We start from the raw sequence: 15,485 nt of genomic DNA on the forward strand, positions 1-15,485 counted from the left end.
ATGCATATTCACGCATCATCACATGGCTTCCCCTATTCTCTTCTGCTCTCTGTATTGTCCTGGCATCTGCCGGCAGTAATTGTTCCAGCCTGAGCACAAAGGAGCCGAGGGAAGAGACTCCAGTTGGACCGGTAACAGCGAACACTTGTAGGCTTGTCTCTAGGGTGAGCTAAATGTGAAGATTTCCACTATAAGCCGTCAAGTACTTTCACTTTAGACAAGTGGTTTATATGAGAGTGAGCCATATAAAACAGCTTTAAATGCCCGGGTGTTCTTTAAGTCAGAGAAATGAATGCGAAAGGTAGCCAATGCCTGAATTACATTAGAACATTGCACTTTTAAAGGAGCAAACACACTTGATAGATTAAATACTGGTAAATGATCGATTTTTGTCAAGAACCACACAATCAAAATAGAATATTGTATGTCTATCACTCATTTTATTGTATTTTTCTCCTCAAAAAAAAAAGTTATTTAATGCAAATAACAAAAGATCATGGTCACCTAAAGTAGCCCAAAAAAAGCAAAAATAAATGCATACAAAAAATCTGAAATTCCATCTTATAAATAACAAACCAAGAATGAAACATTTTCAGAATTCAAATGAAAGAACTTCAATGGAAATAGAATAAGATGGCAATGAAATTTCGGAAATGTGTTTCTTACCAACACAACGACTTAAATAACAAATACAAAAAAAAAAAAGCAGCTACATGGAACCAAAAACTTGGATGGAAAACTTTTCCTCCACGTACACACAGTGCACTAAATTTACCAGTGACATACATGTATTTTACTACTTCCATGCAAATTGGTTAGGCTATAGTTATCGTTAACAACAGACCGCAGTATCGAAAGGGTTTAATGAAACTTTAAGGCTTAAAGTTAGCGTGCGGAAAGCAAATTTGTCAGGATTGGGCGAATATTGCGAGTTCAAAACTATCCGAAGGTGACATTTCATTACAGTGTAAGGCAATACCCTGAGTAACAACAAAAGTTTCAGAGGGGGACACAACAGTCGTAAGGGACAAATATGTACTGACCTGGTGGTCAGCGCAAAAAAAGCTAATCTGTAATCGAAAAGATTATGAAGTAATCTTTACGTCATCCAGTCGGTTACAGTAGTAGTGTGTCTCTGCTACAAGTCCTCCTTATCTCGGCTGGGGACAAGCCAAGGACGACGGATTCGTGCGTTTACAAGCCAAGATTGGTTGTGCCCACTCCCTGGCACTCGATAATGTAGGTGTCGGTGTTGCCTGGCTCATCCTCTGCTTTGCGTATAACAAATTTAGCCTGTAAAAGAAAAACAATTGTAGTTGATTGTACCAATTATAGTCCCCTAGTTTTTTAGGCCTTGTTTACACCTGGTATTAAGTAGCGTTTTAGTCGATCGGATCACAAGTAGACGAGAGAGACACATTCCCGTTTACACCTGGTGTTTTAATCCGTCTCTTTTGTCCACTTTCAACCACTTCTGTCCTGATTTCTTTAAGGGGAGTGTCTATGGGCGGGTACATCTATGGGCTTGCCTTTTTCAGATCTTTTGGACGAAATAAGCTCGTACAATTTACATATGAACGCGCCCGGAGACAACAGAAAAACACAGGGCAGCAGCTTTAGTTTCTGCTCTGACAGCCGCAAGACCAGCCAAACGGTGTGAGTGACTGTTAGAAATCAGGAATGGTGAGAGAACATTGTGCTTGGTACATTTTTCGTCTTCAAACCAAACTGGGGTCTTCAGCCGATAAAGTTTAAACAAGCTCAAAATGTTTTAGACCCCGATTACACCAGTATTTAGCGTTGTGCACTTGTGATCTGATCGACCAAAACACATCTTAATACCAGGTGTAAACAGGGCCTTAAACAAAAGTGCCTATAGGGGTTTCCACACTGAAAGTTCCTATAACTATTGACAAAAGTACCTACTTTTTGGCGTGTTCGCACCTCAGGAACTAGGAACGCCTTTTGGGGGGGAATAAATGAGCTCCTACTTCAGAGTAGGGTCTAACCCAGAACAATAGGAACTACCAGTGATGTAAGTGTATGTTGATTGGCCAAACAATGCCAAAGTCCAGGCACTTCTCACGTGATAACGGCATCCTCATTCCTCTAGTTGCTGAATCTTCCACCTAAATGACGTTCCTGTTGGCCGGCTTACTAGTTGCTACTGTCGGTGGGAATGCAACCAGGAAAATGGTCCCGCTCTGGTGGCTAGTTTCTATAACTGAGCTCCTTATGATTAAGCCACTTATGAGGTGTGTTCATGTCTGAACTTACATTCGTGAGCAGCTCAGCGATGTGGATTGCCGTTTGCGTGTGGAGAGTGACCGGGCCCGTTCGCATTCTGGATGTGCCGTTCGCCAAGGCCATGAAAATAATAAGCTGTAAAGAGATACATATAATTAGCCTCCAGACGAGCACGTATTTGTTATGTCGCTCTGAAACAGTCGAGTGTTTGTGTGTCTGACCTGATCTTGCAAGAACTCATCCACGCAACCATTATGTCTGATGTTCCTTAGCAACATTTCAGCAGCCTCGATGCCAACTTTGTCAGCATACACGCCTGGGGACAAATAGAGGGAATGTGAACAAAATCAATTTTTCAATGAATATGATCAAGTTAAAGAATGAATCATCCAATTAATGGTAGGGGAACATATTAATGTTCACATTTGTCTTGTTCAAACTAAAACTGAAAGCAGAAATGAACAAGCTTTTCTTTATGACGTATCGCCCTCTAGTGCCAAAACTACGATACTGAACTAATTCTTCAGGACCGGGCAGCCAGACAACCCTTACCTTTTTTGCCAAGAGCTGACCCTGCAAATATGCAGCCGGTGGATGATTCTGCAATTATTCTGCCAGGAGACAGAAATTATACAGACGTTAGTCAAAACGAAACCCCCAAACAAATTCGGCGGACGGTTTGAAATCAGATGTACTCACATGATCCCGTTGCCATTTCCACAGGCCTTGTCCTTCTCTTGCAGAGACTGAATGTTGATGTAAAGGTCCTTAATTTCTTTCCTGATAGTGCGAACCGCTGCCGTGGACATGTCCTTCGCCAACTGAACATCAAGAACAATCAGCCAAAGTTTATAGTTAATTTACTTAAGAACAGTCGGATTATTTTACAAACACCAGTGTCACTTTCTCCAAACAATGCTGATTAAAAGGCATTAAACAAAGCATGTTGTGGTTTATATACTTTTTCAAGGACTTAATCCTAGATTAGTGAGATCATTTCTTTCTACAAAAAGTAAATAAAACAAAAAAGGCATGTTTATATGTCTTAGCAAAACGCTGTGGCTAAGAAGCCCCCCCCCTCCCATGCTAGTTATGAAAAAAGGTAAAATGTATAGAAAAAATAAATAAACTAACCATGTTTTCTTTTTTTCCAATGCTAGTTACTTTGGTAAATGTATATATAGCGGGGGCAAAAAGAAACAAATAAAAGCATTGTTGGGGTTATAACGAGCTATTTACAGGGGGAAAAACAAGTTATGAAAAAAGAAATGTAAATTATGCAGCAGAGTAAAAAAAAATAAACATAAACTGCTTTTTTTAATGTTTTTTTTAAAAAAGCAACAAAGAAAAGCATTTTGTGGTTAAGGATCTTTTTCCAATGCTAGTTACCAAAAAAAAGAAAGATAAATAGTGAAGCAAAGTAAAAAAAAAACTATAAACCTATGTTGTGATTTTTTTCCAATGCTAGTTTCTTTGTTAAAAATAGTATACGTTGCAATATAATAAAACAAACAAAGCAAATAATGTTATGGTTAAGGAGCTTTTTACAAAAAAAACCTACTTATGAAAAAAAGCAATGTAAATTTGCAGCAAGGTAAAAAATAAATAGATAAAATAAGCATGTTGTGGTTTAGGAGCTTTTGTATCAACGCTAGTTAAGAAAAAAAGAATAGCAAATAATGTGGGGAAAAAAAATCTAAATCGTAGTAAAAACAATATATTGTTGTTTCAATGTTATGTAGTGAAGCCATCTTTTTAAAACTGTTGTCAATTAGCGTAAGAAAATAAAATAACGAATTGAGTAGTTAAGCTAACTGACAAAAAACAAAAAGTCAACAGTCTTATACCTTGAAGGGCAGTACTCCAGCAACAAAGGCCCTTCCATAGATCTTGGTGATGTTTCCTCTTTCGGTCAAGTTTATGGGACTCAGTTCCTTCACAGGGTTCACCTTGATCACCACCTCACCACCTCCCTTAGGATAGTAACCTCTGTATTCAATGAAAAATTGTTTGAATATATTTCAGCTGAACACGATTACAATCAGATCAAACTAAACCAAAGTCACGCTTAAATACCTCATTCTTAAATCGCAGTCAAACTGAACTCCGAATCTCTCCATGATTGGTTTGAAGACCTAGGAGAGGTTAGAACATCATTGCCATGAAGTGAACAGAATAAGAAGGACGTTGTCTGGTCCTGCCCATTGTGCAAATATACATCTACACATACCTTCATTGTGTAGTCGATCTGAGGTGCCATCTCAGCATTGGTTCCTCCCTTCAGGCACAGCTCGGACGGACCGTGAGCAAACAGGGCGCACGGCAGCGATACCTGCATCAGCAGTCCCACGCTTCTACACGAGTCACGGCATGCAACAAAAGTAGACTTAAGACCCATTCAGACCAGGAATGATAACTATAATAGCATCCACACCAATGCATGATATCGTTCTCTTTATTGTAAGCACCTGCTAAGTATGTTGTCTGTTGCTTTAAAAGCTTGAGCTCTGTAAAGCTGGATTCTGATTGGCTGTCAATGTTTTTGTCGTATCAGCTGAAAAAATCGTTGTGAAAGTGATTCCAATGATATAGTTCCTCTGTGCCATAACAGTTATAGTTGTGGAATAGACTCTTGCTATTCTTTTACATTTAGAATACATTTATAAAACTATATATTTTTCATTATCATTATCATCTTTAATATGAACGGCCTTTATGGACAAAAATTCTTCATCATGGTGTCGCAAATTTGTGTAATTTCAAAGTTGAAGGGACATAAGGCATTTTAAAATGTCATGAATGTACCGTTAAAGACTAAAAACGTTCCTTACCCAGCCGTCTGAGTGTCGGCGATGTGACTCCCACCCTTAATTTTCCCAGGAGTGAGCGTAATTTCAGAGGATCCCACTGTGGCTCCCTCCAGATTGCCATTGCACATGTCTCTCACCAGTTCGAGACCTGACAGATGCTGAGGCCTGGTGACGTTGAAAAGGGGGGAGGTAGGGGGGGTGTAGGGAAAACAATTGAAGAGAACACTAAGTGTGTGCAGTTCGAAATCCTATCATTTCGATCAAAAGAATCAGAAATGCTCCATTTATAAAAAGAAAATTAGACCTCACATTTTGAGGTTTAATAAGTTTTTATAGGAGCTGCATCTTTATATATATATTTACAAACACCCAAATAATTTACACAACAAAGAAAAAGATGGTTTATTACAGAGCTCTGATAAGAATCCAGACCTTTTAAAGGAAAAACATGAAGAATTACATGGAAAGTAGCCATGTGCTTCTGTGCCAACTAACAAAGGGCCCCATTAAAATTTCATGTTAAAAGTATTTAATAGTATTTTTGTGGGATAAACAACGGTATAACACAACTTTACTTCATAAACAGTCACATAACTATATGGTTGACTTCAATAATTAAGTGTAAATTAAGTAACTGGACTTCAACAACCAACTTTGCTTTGTTTCATGATTCACTGTTGAAAGGAAAGGGGGGGAGCATAGTGAGCATGTTAGACATATAAAAAAACTACTATTTTAATGTACATTAAGCCACATAGAAATAAATATATAATGTGTCTAAAACAAAAAGGTCCGTACCTCAAACCCGGGGTACTTCTACCCGCTCGGATTTTATTTATTTTGATTGACGCCCCTTGGATGCAGCTCAGCGCCGCAGACACCCTCAAAATCTGTCCCCCCTTTAAAAAGAAACATCGAGAAAAATGTTTTAGATACTAAACGACAACTACTACATTTAGTTCTTGCGATGCCATTTTACCATATTAAATATTGAAACTTTAATCGGCGATATTAAACAAAAAGCCTCGAAAATGAATACTCACCCCTTCCATTACACTTCCGTCCATTTCGAACGTAGTTGCGGCCATTTTCGCGAAAAGCGAGAAATTGTTACGATGTATCAAAGTGCGCGTGATGAGCGACGCGCGTGTAGGAATAAAAACAGAGACAGAGCGCGCGACTTTCACACTGTATGAAAGTTAATATAAACCGGCAAATGACCGCAAACAATGCCGCGATAAACACGAACTTCTCAACAAAAGCTGTGGAACAAGGGAACAGTCCTTTAGACCTGAAATAAGAACTAAACTTGATGCGCAGTTGGGTTGATTCAAATAAATAAAGAATGAGTTGACTTCCCCACAAATTTGATTTCAGCGAATTTCCTGGCAACACGATCACACTCTCTGGCAACTAGTCTTGCCAGTCACTCTGCTATGGTGGACTAGCTTTGGACATGCGCAGATGAGCGATGTCCGATTCGTTGATGAACCGTTCTATTAAATCGGATCTTTTCATTGAATTGTATGAATCGGTTCACTACACCGTTTAGCTCATTCTAATATGACTGAGCGGTTTCGAGTGAACTAATTGACTCACTAAACTGAGAACCGTCTCTTTTGGAACATGTCCGATCCGTAATGAACCAAGATCTGATGAATGTCTGTGCCAAATTGCCAATCATAGACTGTAAAAAAAAATAGGTGCCAATACAAAATCTATATATATATATATATAGTCATATTAAAGGGACTTGTCGTTCAAATGTTTTTGAAAACCCCTGATTTGAACCAATTCATGTAATAATTTACATTTATTTCTGACACGTTTTTTTTCATATGCAGAGTTAAAACCATAGACTAAAAAAATACAGCTTAGTAAATTTTGTGGATAATCTGAAATAAAAAAAACTTTTAGTACATGGCACCGAAAGAACATCTTTCTTTCTTTCTTTCTTTCTTTCTTTCTTTCTTTCTTTCTTTCTTTCTTTCTTTCTTATTTTGAACTATTCTTTATTTCTATTATTTTATTTAACTGTTCTATTCAAAGTTTGTCTTTTTATCAAAAATATTCTCTGAAATATTTGCCCTTGGCCTAAAAGCTCTCTGATTGGGCAGAGGAGCGGGGCGTGAGTGTGACATAATTTCCGATTAGACCAAAATCTGTTGGGAAACATGGCGGCCGTCATCACTGTGCGGGCTCCATTCGCTTTTATGAGACGCCTGGTATGTTTTTATCTTTCATCTTACACGCATCTTACAGTTGCAATGACTTTTAAAGTCAACAGTTGATTTTTAGATGCCGTTTAGGCGCAAATCAGCGTTTGTAAGCGAGTATAAAACTGAAGAGTCAGAGGAACAAGCAGCCTGCAGCTATCAGTATTAACAGCTGAAGCAGAAGAACTGTGTTGATACCAATATGTAAATGTTTACATTGAATTAAATGTAAACTCGAAACATTAACTCTATATCAATATTAATAGTATTAATATGTATTACAGAATATGTGTATAGTGTGTATAAACACACTAACGTACCTGTCAAAAGAGTGGAATAAAAGTTTTTTTGAAAGAGGTCGCTAGTAATATATTTATCGCCTCTTTATAATATGTCTCTTTATAGATATGTGTATTAAATAATTCAATCAATTAATAATTATACACACAGACACTACGGTTCAAAGGTTTGGAACAAAATCGATTTTTTTATGTTTTTGAAAGAAGTTTTGCTCCCCAAGGCTGCATTTATTTGATCACAAATACAGTAAAGGCACTAATGTATTTACAATTTTTTAAAAATTCTGCTTCGCCATCACATGAATAAATTAACAGTTATTTGAAATCGTAATCATATTTTGCAATTCTGCTGTTTTTACTGTATTTTGATCAAATAAATGCAGCCTTGGTGAGCAGAAAAGACAATTTTGAATTAAATTATTGTAATCAGCTTTTTTTCGTGAGGTAATTGCATGTACGTTTCACATGCACAAAAGAATTTATTAATATAATAAGAATTTGAAGCAGTGAGTTTAAACATTTAGACTTTCTGGTTTTGAGTTTTGTTTTCCTGTTTAGCATGGCATACTTTATATCATGCAGCGCCATTGAGATTTAATGTCACAAACATTGAAAAACTGACTGTTTTTGTTCTGTCGTGTATTTCAGGTCTCTTTACGCCTGCACAAACACTGCTGCTTGAAGGTCCAGACGGCTTGCCTTGTATACCAACCCCACTCATATTCCCTCATTTCTGGACAACAGCAACGGTTCTTTCGCACTAGCTATGGTGAGTTTTATTGTTCGATATGAACGTACGCGGGTTCCCAATTAGCAAAATGTATTCATAATCCCTTTATGCTGCTTATTGCAGTTGCAGCGAGGCCAGTAATGCCGTTCAAGCTCTCAGATATTGGGGAGGGAATTATGGAGGTCACTGTTAAAGAATGGTAAGTCGTCGTTGTTGTTGTTTTTTTGACACATACAAGTATCTGCCAGTAGAGGTCGCTATTATCTGTCTATCATCATCAGGTATGTTAAAGAGGGCGACAAAGTCTCTCAGTTCGACAGCATCTGTGAAGTCCAGAGTGACAAAGCATCCGTCACCATCACCAGCCGTTATGATGGAATCATTCGAAAACTCTACTATGATGTCGATTCCATTGCTCTTGTGGGCACACCTCTCGTTGACATCGAAACGGATGCTGGTCAGGGTAAGTATTGATGGTATTTTTTAAGTGCATGACCTTTAGTATTGAGTTATTTAGTTTTTCATTGGCATTTGCAGTGGAAGGTCCTCAGGAGGATGTGGTGGAGACGCCAGCCATGTCCCATGAGGAACACACGCACCAGGAGATCAAAGGTCTCAAGACTCAGGCCACCCCTGCCGTCAGACGTTTAGCAATGGAGAATACTGTACGGTTTGGATTTTTCTTGCACCAAAACCATAGTATATATATATATATGCAGAATATTCAAAAGACATATTGGTGAACAAATATAACAAATTCTGTATAGAATTTTTCCTTTTGAATATTCTGTTTAATATGTATTTGTTTATCTTTCTGGTTAATTTGTTAACTTTAAAACTAATATTTATATTTTATTTTTACTTCAACTTTGTTTCAATTAATACAAATATTTAATAATAATTTTAGTTTTAGTTAACAATACACTGAATACATCACATAGAATTATATACAAAAATATATATGTTTATTTTGCCCCAAAACCGCAGCTTTTTTTCATAATATGTGTTTCTGAGTGAAACACACACACACACACATATATATATATATATATATATATATATATATATACACACACACACACACATATAAATAAATATATTTATCTGTGTGTTTGTGTATATAGATACAAAACATTTTGACCCCTGATTAGGAAATATTCTGATTAGGAAAGTAAAAATATATTCATGTATTTAAGTAAATAAATCAAACCCTGAGGTATAAAATTAAGTCCTGCGCTAGATTATTTGTTACTGAAAAATACATTTTACCTGGAGTTTTATGGGCTAATTCAAACTATATTTGCAATTTGGATGTTATCAGTAAGTCACAGAGGTACATGCAGGAATCAAACTGAGCATGGCGTCAGCATCGGTGGGGGGTTGACTTTAGCCATTGTCATCAGGGGTCATAAACTCTTCCACGGGATGGGAAGTTGCTAGGCAGTGCAGTAATACCAATAAATCAAGGTCATGAGATGTAACTAGAAAAGTGGCTAGCCTGTCAGCGTCACATAGTTGGATAAATTAGTGTTGTTACTATGGCCACAAATGGGGGGCAGGGTTAAGTGTCAAACTGGAGCTACTAAGAATTTTTTTAGCCGTTTCTCTGTAACAAAATAAAGGGTTTCTGTCTCAAAATGCTCACAGGTCAAACTAAGCGAAGTCATCGGCACTGGAAAAGACGGGCGCATTCTCAAAGAAGACATCCTGAACTTCATTGCCAGACAGACAGGGGCCATCTTACCCCCATCGCCCTTCCAGGAGATTTGTCCTCCCCCTCCTGCGTCTGTAGCACCTTCAACTTCAGCTGTGAAACCCAGAGAGAAAACACCTCCCCCTAGTGTACCTACTCCTGTGGTCCCTAAACCTGTATTTACAGGCAAAGACCGCACTGAACCCATAAAAGGTTTGTTTGCTTGCATGTTTTGATTGGTGGATTGTTTTATTCGCTTAAATATTTAACGATTTTTAATTTATTTTTCAAAGGCTTTCAGAAGGCGATGGTTAGGACAATGTCAGCAGCCCTGAAGATCCCTCACTTCGGTTACAAAGACGAAGTGGATCTGAGCCAGTTGGTCCGGTTGCGCTCCGAGCTGAAGGGTCTGGCTGAGTCACGAGGAGTGAAGCTCAGCTACATGCCATTCTTCATCAAGGTATGAAAGCGATTTGTGGGGGTGGAGGGGGGACCTCATTCAAACCAGGTTTTGATATCAGTATTTTCTACATAAACAGGCAGCGTCTCTCAGTCTCCTCCATTTTCCCATTCTTAACTCGTCTTTGGATGAAAACTGCACAAATATCACCTATAAGGTAATGTTGTCATCTAAATAACGATATTTTGGGTTAAATCGAGGTAGATCATTGACCAATGGTCTTACACCTCCAGGCTGCTCATAATATCGGACTGGCGATGGACACCAATCAAGGTCTTCTGGTTCCCAACGTAAAGAACGTACAGATGCTCAGCGTCTTCGAACTCGCAGTGGAGCTCAACCGCCTGCAGACGTTGGGATCGTCGGGACAGTTGGGGACTGTCGACCTCACAGGGGGAACGTTCACACTCTCAAACATTGGATCGGTAAGTTGAGGGTTGTAGGAAGAACTTCACTCACTTCTGCAATATAGTGCTAATTCCATAGCTACGTATGGAAATGACGTAACATTAACTTTGATGTTGATTGCTTCTGGACAGATTGGAGGAACCTACGCAAAACCGGTCATATTACCGCCAGAGGTTGCTATCGGTGCTCTTGGGAAGATCCAGGTGTGTAAAGTTTCACGCTAAAACTCCAATTTACATACAATTCGGCCTATGTAGTTTGCGAGATTAGCATTAGTGCATATCAAAGCATAATACATTGGAAAACTTTGCGAAGTATCCATCATAAGCAATAATGTTACAATAATGTAGTACTGTATGTTCCAATACTGGCATACTAGTTTGCTACATCCTTAGGTATGCACTTTTCGTATTAGCATTGTAACGTCTTTTTGTACTTTGTTGACATTTGAAAAATTGTGATTTGCCATTAGATTCATTCTAAAATGTTTTGTAAAAACTTGATTTCTTGGGCCATGATACCATGTATCTGAACAAGAAGTCCAGGACCTCCAGCAAAAAAAATAGGCCCACAGCATTAAAGATCCAGCGGTATATTTAACCATAGGCATGGGGTACTTTTTATTCCTGTTTGCATCAAACACATCTGGTAAGTTTGCTGCTAAAAAGCCCTTTTTTTGTTTCATAAGACCGTAGAATCCTGTCCCTTTTGAAGTTTCAGTCATGTCTGACAACTGAATGTGCTGGAGTTTATTTTTGGAGGAGCGAGGAGAATTTTTCTTGAAACCGTCCCAAACAACATGTGGTGATGTAGGGGGTATATTTTTTTAGGCTTTCTGACCCCCAAGACTCAAGTAATCTCAGCATCTTCTCCATCTGTGATCCTTGAAGAGTCTTTGGCCACTCAATCTTTCCTCCTCATCGCGCATTAAGACAATATAGACACACGTCCTCTTCCTGGCAGATTCCTAACATCTTTAGTTCTTAGAAATTCTTATCATTGCCCTGATGGTCAAAATGGGGATTTTCAATTCTTTAGCTATTTTCTTACAGCCACTTTCTATTTTGTGATGCTCAAAAATCTTTTGATGCACATCAGAACTATATTCTTTGTTTTTACTCATTGTGAAGGATGATTAAGGGAATTTGGCCTTTGTGTTTCCTCATATTTAAACTCCTGTGAAACAAGAATTAATAGCTAGACAATTTTATGTCCTAGTCACCCTGGTGTACTAAAAAAAGGTAAATATTAATGGGAATATACTTCAGAGTTATTTTACTCGTAAAAAATTCTAGGGGTGCCAATAATTGTGGCCAGCTTGTTTTGGAGAAAAACATTTATTTTATAATGTGATTCCCCCCACTTTCAAATCTTTTTCTTCAATGAAAGGTTAGATTTTTGCAAATGTTTTGAATAAAAGATCAAAAGGATAAACAATGCAGATTTATTTTTTACAGCCATTTTTTATCATATTTACCAGGGGTGACCACAACTGTACCATATATATATATAGAGAGAGAGAGAGCATTCATATGTTAGTATGCTGCCTATGTAGGCAGTAGGCACCAAGGCAGCGCACTGGGTTTTTGAATGGAGCCTGATTTTAAAGTGGCATTATCATTTTTGCGTTCTCTTCAGGTGCTGCCCCGGTTCAACCACAAGGACGAGGTAGTGAAAGCACACATCATGAACGTGAGCTGGTCCGCCGACCACCGAATCATCGACGGAGCCACCATGTGTCGATTCTCCAACATGTGGAGATCATACCTGGAAAACCCCGCCACCATGGTCCTGGATCTAAAGTAGAAAGCACACTTTATCCAATCACTTCTAGACATATGACTCCATATCCCGACACTAAAGATTTTTCGTTACTGGGGCACTGAGCTATTTGAGCCATTGGTCTCCATCATGACTGTTGTACATAAAGAACATTTCAATAATGTCATGATGCTAATAGCTAAATGGTGTTTTGTTGTTTTTCTTGTGATTCTCTCCTCTTGTTGCCTTACTGACTAAAGATGTTACATCTACAAGAACGTATTGTTAAATGTTAGATAATATGAACTTTATGTAGCAATATGAAAAATCACCCATGATCTTTTTTTTCTAAATGAACTTTCTATATACTGTAAAGCCTCCAATGGTGTTACACAGGGGTTTTTAATATCAGCGATGAACAGTAGTGATTATTTGTTAGTGGGTAACACCTCGAAAATGTCACCTCAAAATCAAAAGGAATGACATTTCTAGAATTATTATTATTGTCATTTTAAAATATTGCTGTTCCTAAAAATTGACTTTTCTTGAAGCAAAATATAATTTCTTGTCTAGGACATGTTCTTGATTCACGTTTTTTTTCACTGCTGTTTTTCTTTCCAGTCATTGTTTTTAAAGGACAATGGAAGTATATGTGATTCAAACTACAGCTGTGGGGAATCTGTACTGATACGTCCTCTCATCTTCTCTGGTGTGACGATTCTTGTTGGAGCATAATGTTCTGCCACTCATGAATAATGGGAGTTTCCTTGAGAGATCTTTAAGTGTGTGAATTTCACAGGAAAGTGTTTTAATAAATTATACATTTGAGAAACGTTATACTCCACTCAGTATTTTATTATTCCATCTCATACATGGTGAACTCCAGGAGCCAGAATGAGCACAGCAGTAAATCTTGTAGGATTTATGGTCGTTAGACAAGTCAAGCAGTGTATATCAGTAGGGGGCGGAGCCTGTGTCTCATTCTCAACTCACACTTTAAAGCCCATCACAAACTAACAGTTTTTAGCTGAGCATCTGTTACTGAAAGAACATGCAGGTAAGGCTTTTATACATATCTGAAAGATTTTCTTAGATATCTTAAACATTAGTTTAATGTAACAGGATTAATTGTATTCTAGGTTTACTATAATACTAAAACTGATCAAAGAATAAATTAAATGTTACTTAAAAATTATATTAGTTTTGGTGCAAATTAATTCGTAGAAAAACCTTGTTTGAATCTGATTTAATTGATTTTAAGCAATTAGAAGATAGTATTAGCAAAATAAGACCATAAATATTGGAAAATGTACTATACAAAATATTAATTTAGCATATTATTTTTTATTATTTTAAATTAACAGAATCTAAAATCATCTGGTTTTTATTACTAAAATCAATCAAATTAATAAAAACGTATTGTTCTGTAATATGCACGTTTGTTTGTTTTTTAAGAAAATAATGCTATTATTCAGCAAGGATGCATTAAATCATTTAAAAGTGACAGTAAAGATATTAATAATTTTATAAACGATTTATATTTCAAATATAGAATGATTTCTGAAGGATCATGTGACACTGATTGGTGTAAGTATGCTGAAAACACAGCCTTGATCACCGGAATAAATTACATTTTAAAATATATTAAAATAGAAAACGGTTATTTAAAATTGTAATAATAATTTCGATCAAGTCAATAAAACCATATAAAAAAATAAATAATTTGATTTTAACAGATATATAGCCTACTTGTATATTGTTTACCTTTTCATATGACAAATTACAGTAACAATGTTTTTATATCAAATTACAAAAGAAAGAAGAGAAACCGTGGAAGGGACCCCAGGAGAAAAGCAAAAGCAACCTCAGAAGGAAAACATCCAAGGAAAACCCTCAATCATCACTGATCCCCATCCAGAGGACACGCGGCTCAACCTGGACGATGAAGAAGGAACCGAGAAACCTTAAGTTACCATCAGACAGAGACGAGCAGCTCATCCACCAACTGACCACCCCAGAAAGACGCTTCTCCAACGACCGAGCACGTGAAATAATCAAACGCATTGTTGATGAAAGACTCGAGACTGTGGAGTACAGCTGCGCATGCGCGGTCATCTCCAGGGAACTGTCTGACTGCATTAAAACGGCTGTAAAGAAGCTTCTGTATGATCGATATAAGCTGGTCTGTTATGTGGCCATCGGGCAGCTGAAGGACTCGGCGGTGAACTGCTCCAGTAGAGCCGTCTGGAGTCCCTCTGCAGACACATTCATTGAATATATCTATAAAAACAGATCCTTATTTGCGCTTTGCGTTTTGTTTGCAGTGTATAAAGAGTAGCATAATTATTCAAATTTCACTTGCTGTCAAACATCTAACATGTACACGTACACACACACACACACACACACACACACACACACACACACACACACACACACACACACACACACACACACACACAACAATTGTGCTGATATTTTCGTGGAAACCATAATCATTTTTTTTCAAGATTATTTGATAGAAAGTTCAATAGAACATTTATTTGGAATACAAATATGTTCTCTTATAAATGCCTTTATTGTCACTTTTCATCAATTTTAATGCATGCTTGCTGAATAATTTCATGAAAAAATGACCCCAAATGTGCATATTACAGATCAACTAATCTTTTATTCGTTAATTTAATTGATTTTAGTATACAAGACCAGATGATGTCCAATTATTCTGTTAATTTAAAATAATAATAACATGTTAAATCAAGATTTTTGAAATTAATTCTGCCAGTATTTGTCTTGCATTGCTAATACTATCTGCGAATGTATCCTATATGTTAAATATATTTTAAAAATTTATAAACATA

At 37.2% G+C, this 15,485-nt stretch overlaps 3 protein-coding genes across 3 annotated transcripts; 2 read left to right on the top strand and 1 right to left on the bottom strand.

Annotated features, from left to right (window-relative positions):
- Nucleotides 1–420: 420 nt before the first annotated feature.
- rtca (RNA 3'-terminal phosphate cyclase) lies at nt 421–6,545 on the bottom strand. Its single transcript, XM_077226298.1, has 11 exons — nt 6,101–6,545; nt 5,856–5,956; nt 5,079–5,222; nt 4,478–4,601; nt 4,324–4,382; nt 4,095–4,236; nt 2,947–3,068; nt 2,800–2,858; nt 2,469–2,563; nt 2,278–2,382; nt 421–1,293 (listed from the first exon to the last, which is right to left on the bottom strand). The coding sequence occupies exons 1-11, from the start codon at nt 6,143–6,145 to the stop codon at nt 1,195–1,197; spliced, it is 1,095 nt and encodes a 364-aa protein (XP_077082413.1). The 5' UTR covers nt 6,146–6,545; the 3' UTR covers nt 421–1,194.
- A 646-nt stretch (nt 6,546–7,191) lies between these two features.
- Nucleotides 7,192–13,461, top strand: dbt (dihydrolipoamide branched chain transacylase E2). The gene is made up of 11 exons (XM_077226299.1): nt 7,192–7,282; nt 8,221–8,341; nt 8,426–8,501; nt 8,584–8,765; nt 8,840–8,967; nt 9,950–10,208; nt 10,289–10,455; nt 10,535–10,612; nt 10,689–10,880; nt 10,995–11,066; nt 12,502–13,461. Exons 1-11 carry the CDS (start codon nt 7,232–7,234, stop codon nt 12,667–12,669), a joined length of 1,494 nt encoding a protein of 497 aa, XP_077082414.1. The 5' UTR covers nt 7,192–7,231; the 3' UTR covers nt 12,670–13,461.
- Nucleotides 13,462–13,675: 214 nt separating this feature from the next.
- On the top strand, nt 13,676–14,962 carry LOC143735525 (dynein light chain Tctex-type 5). Its single transcript, XM_077225713.1, has 2 exons — nt 13,676–13,681; nt 14,441–14,962. The coding sequence occupies exons 1-2, from the start codon at nt 13,676–13,678 to the stop codon at nt 14,960–14,962; spliced, it is 528 nt and encodes a 175-aa protein (XP_077081828.1).
- The last annotated feature ends 523 nt before the right edge of the window (nt 14,963–15,485 follow it).

The sequence above is a fragment of the Siphateles boraxobius genome, unplaced genomic scaffold (assembly GCF_051911475.1).
Source record: "Siphateles boraxobius isolate OS27281-9 unplaced genomic scaffold, OSU_SipBor_1 13, whole genome shotgun sequence".
In the NCBI taxonomy this organism is placed as follows: Eukaryota; Metazoa; Chordata; class Actinopteri; order Cypriniformes; family Leuciscidae; genus Siphateles; species Siphateles boraxobius.

What these genes read in the sequence shown, in the direction of transcription:
- rtca (XM_077226298.1), bottom strand. Translation starts at nt 6,145, where the DNA reads ATGGCCGCAACTACGTTCGAAATGGACGGAAGTGTAATGGAAGGG. An exon ending in GCCGACACTCAGACGGCTGG is followed by an intron (nt 4,602 to 5,078) that starts GTAAGGAACGTT and finishes TGACTCGTGTAG; the next exon opens with AAGCGTGGGACTGCTGATGC. An exon ending in GACTGCGATTTAAGAATGAG is followed by an intron (nt 4,237 to 4,323) that starts GTATTTAAGCGT and finishes CATTGAATACAG; the next exon opens with AGGTTACTATCCTAAGGGAG.
- dbt (XM_077226299.1), top strand. Translation starts at nt 7,232, where the DNA reads ATGGCGGCCGTCATCACTGTGCGGGCTCCATTCGCTTTTATGAGACGC. An exon ending in GTTCTTTCGCACTAGCTATG is followed by an intron (nt 8,342 to 8,425) that starts GTGAGTTTTATT and finishes TGCTTATTGCAG; the next exon opens with TTGCAGCGAGGCCAGTAATG. An exon ending in CACTCTCAAACATTGGATCG is followed by an intron (nt 10,881 to 10,994) that starts GTAAGTTGAGGG and finishes GCTTCTGGACAG; the next exon opens with ATTGGAGGAACCTACGCAAA.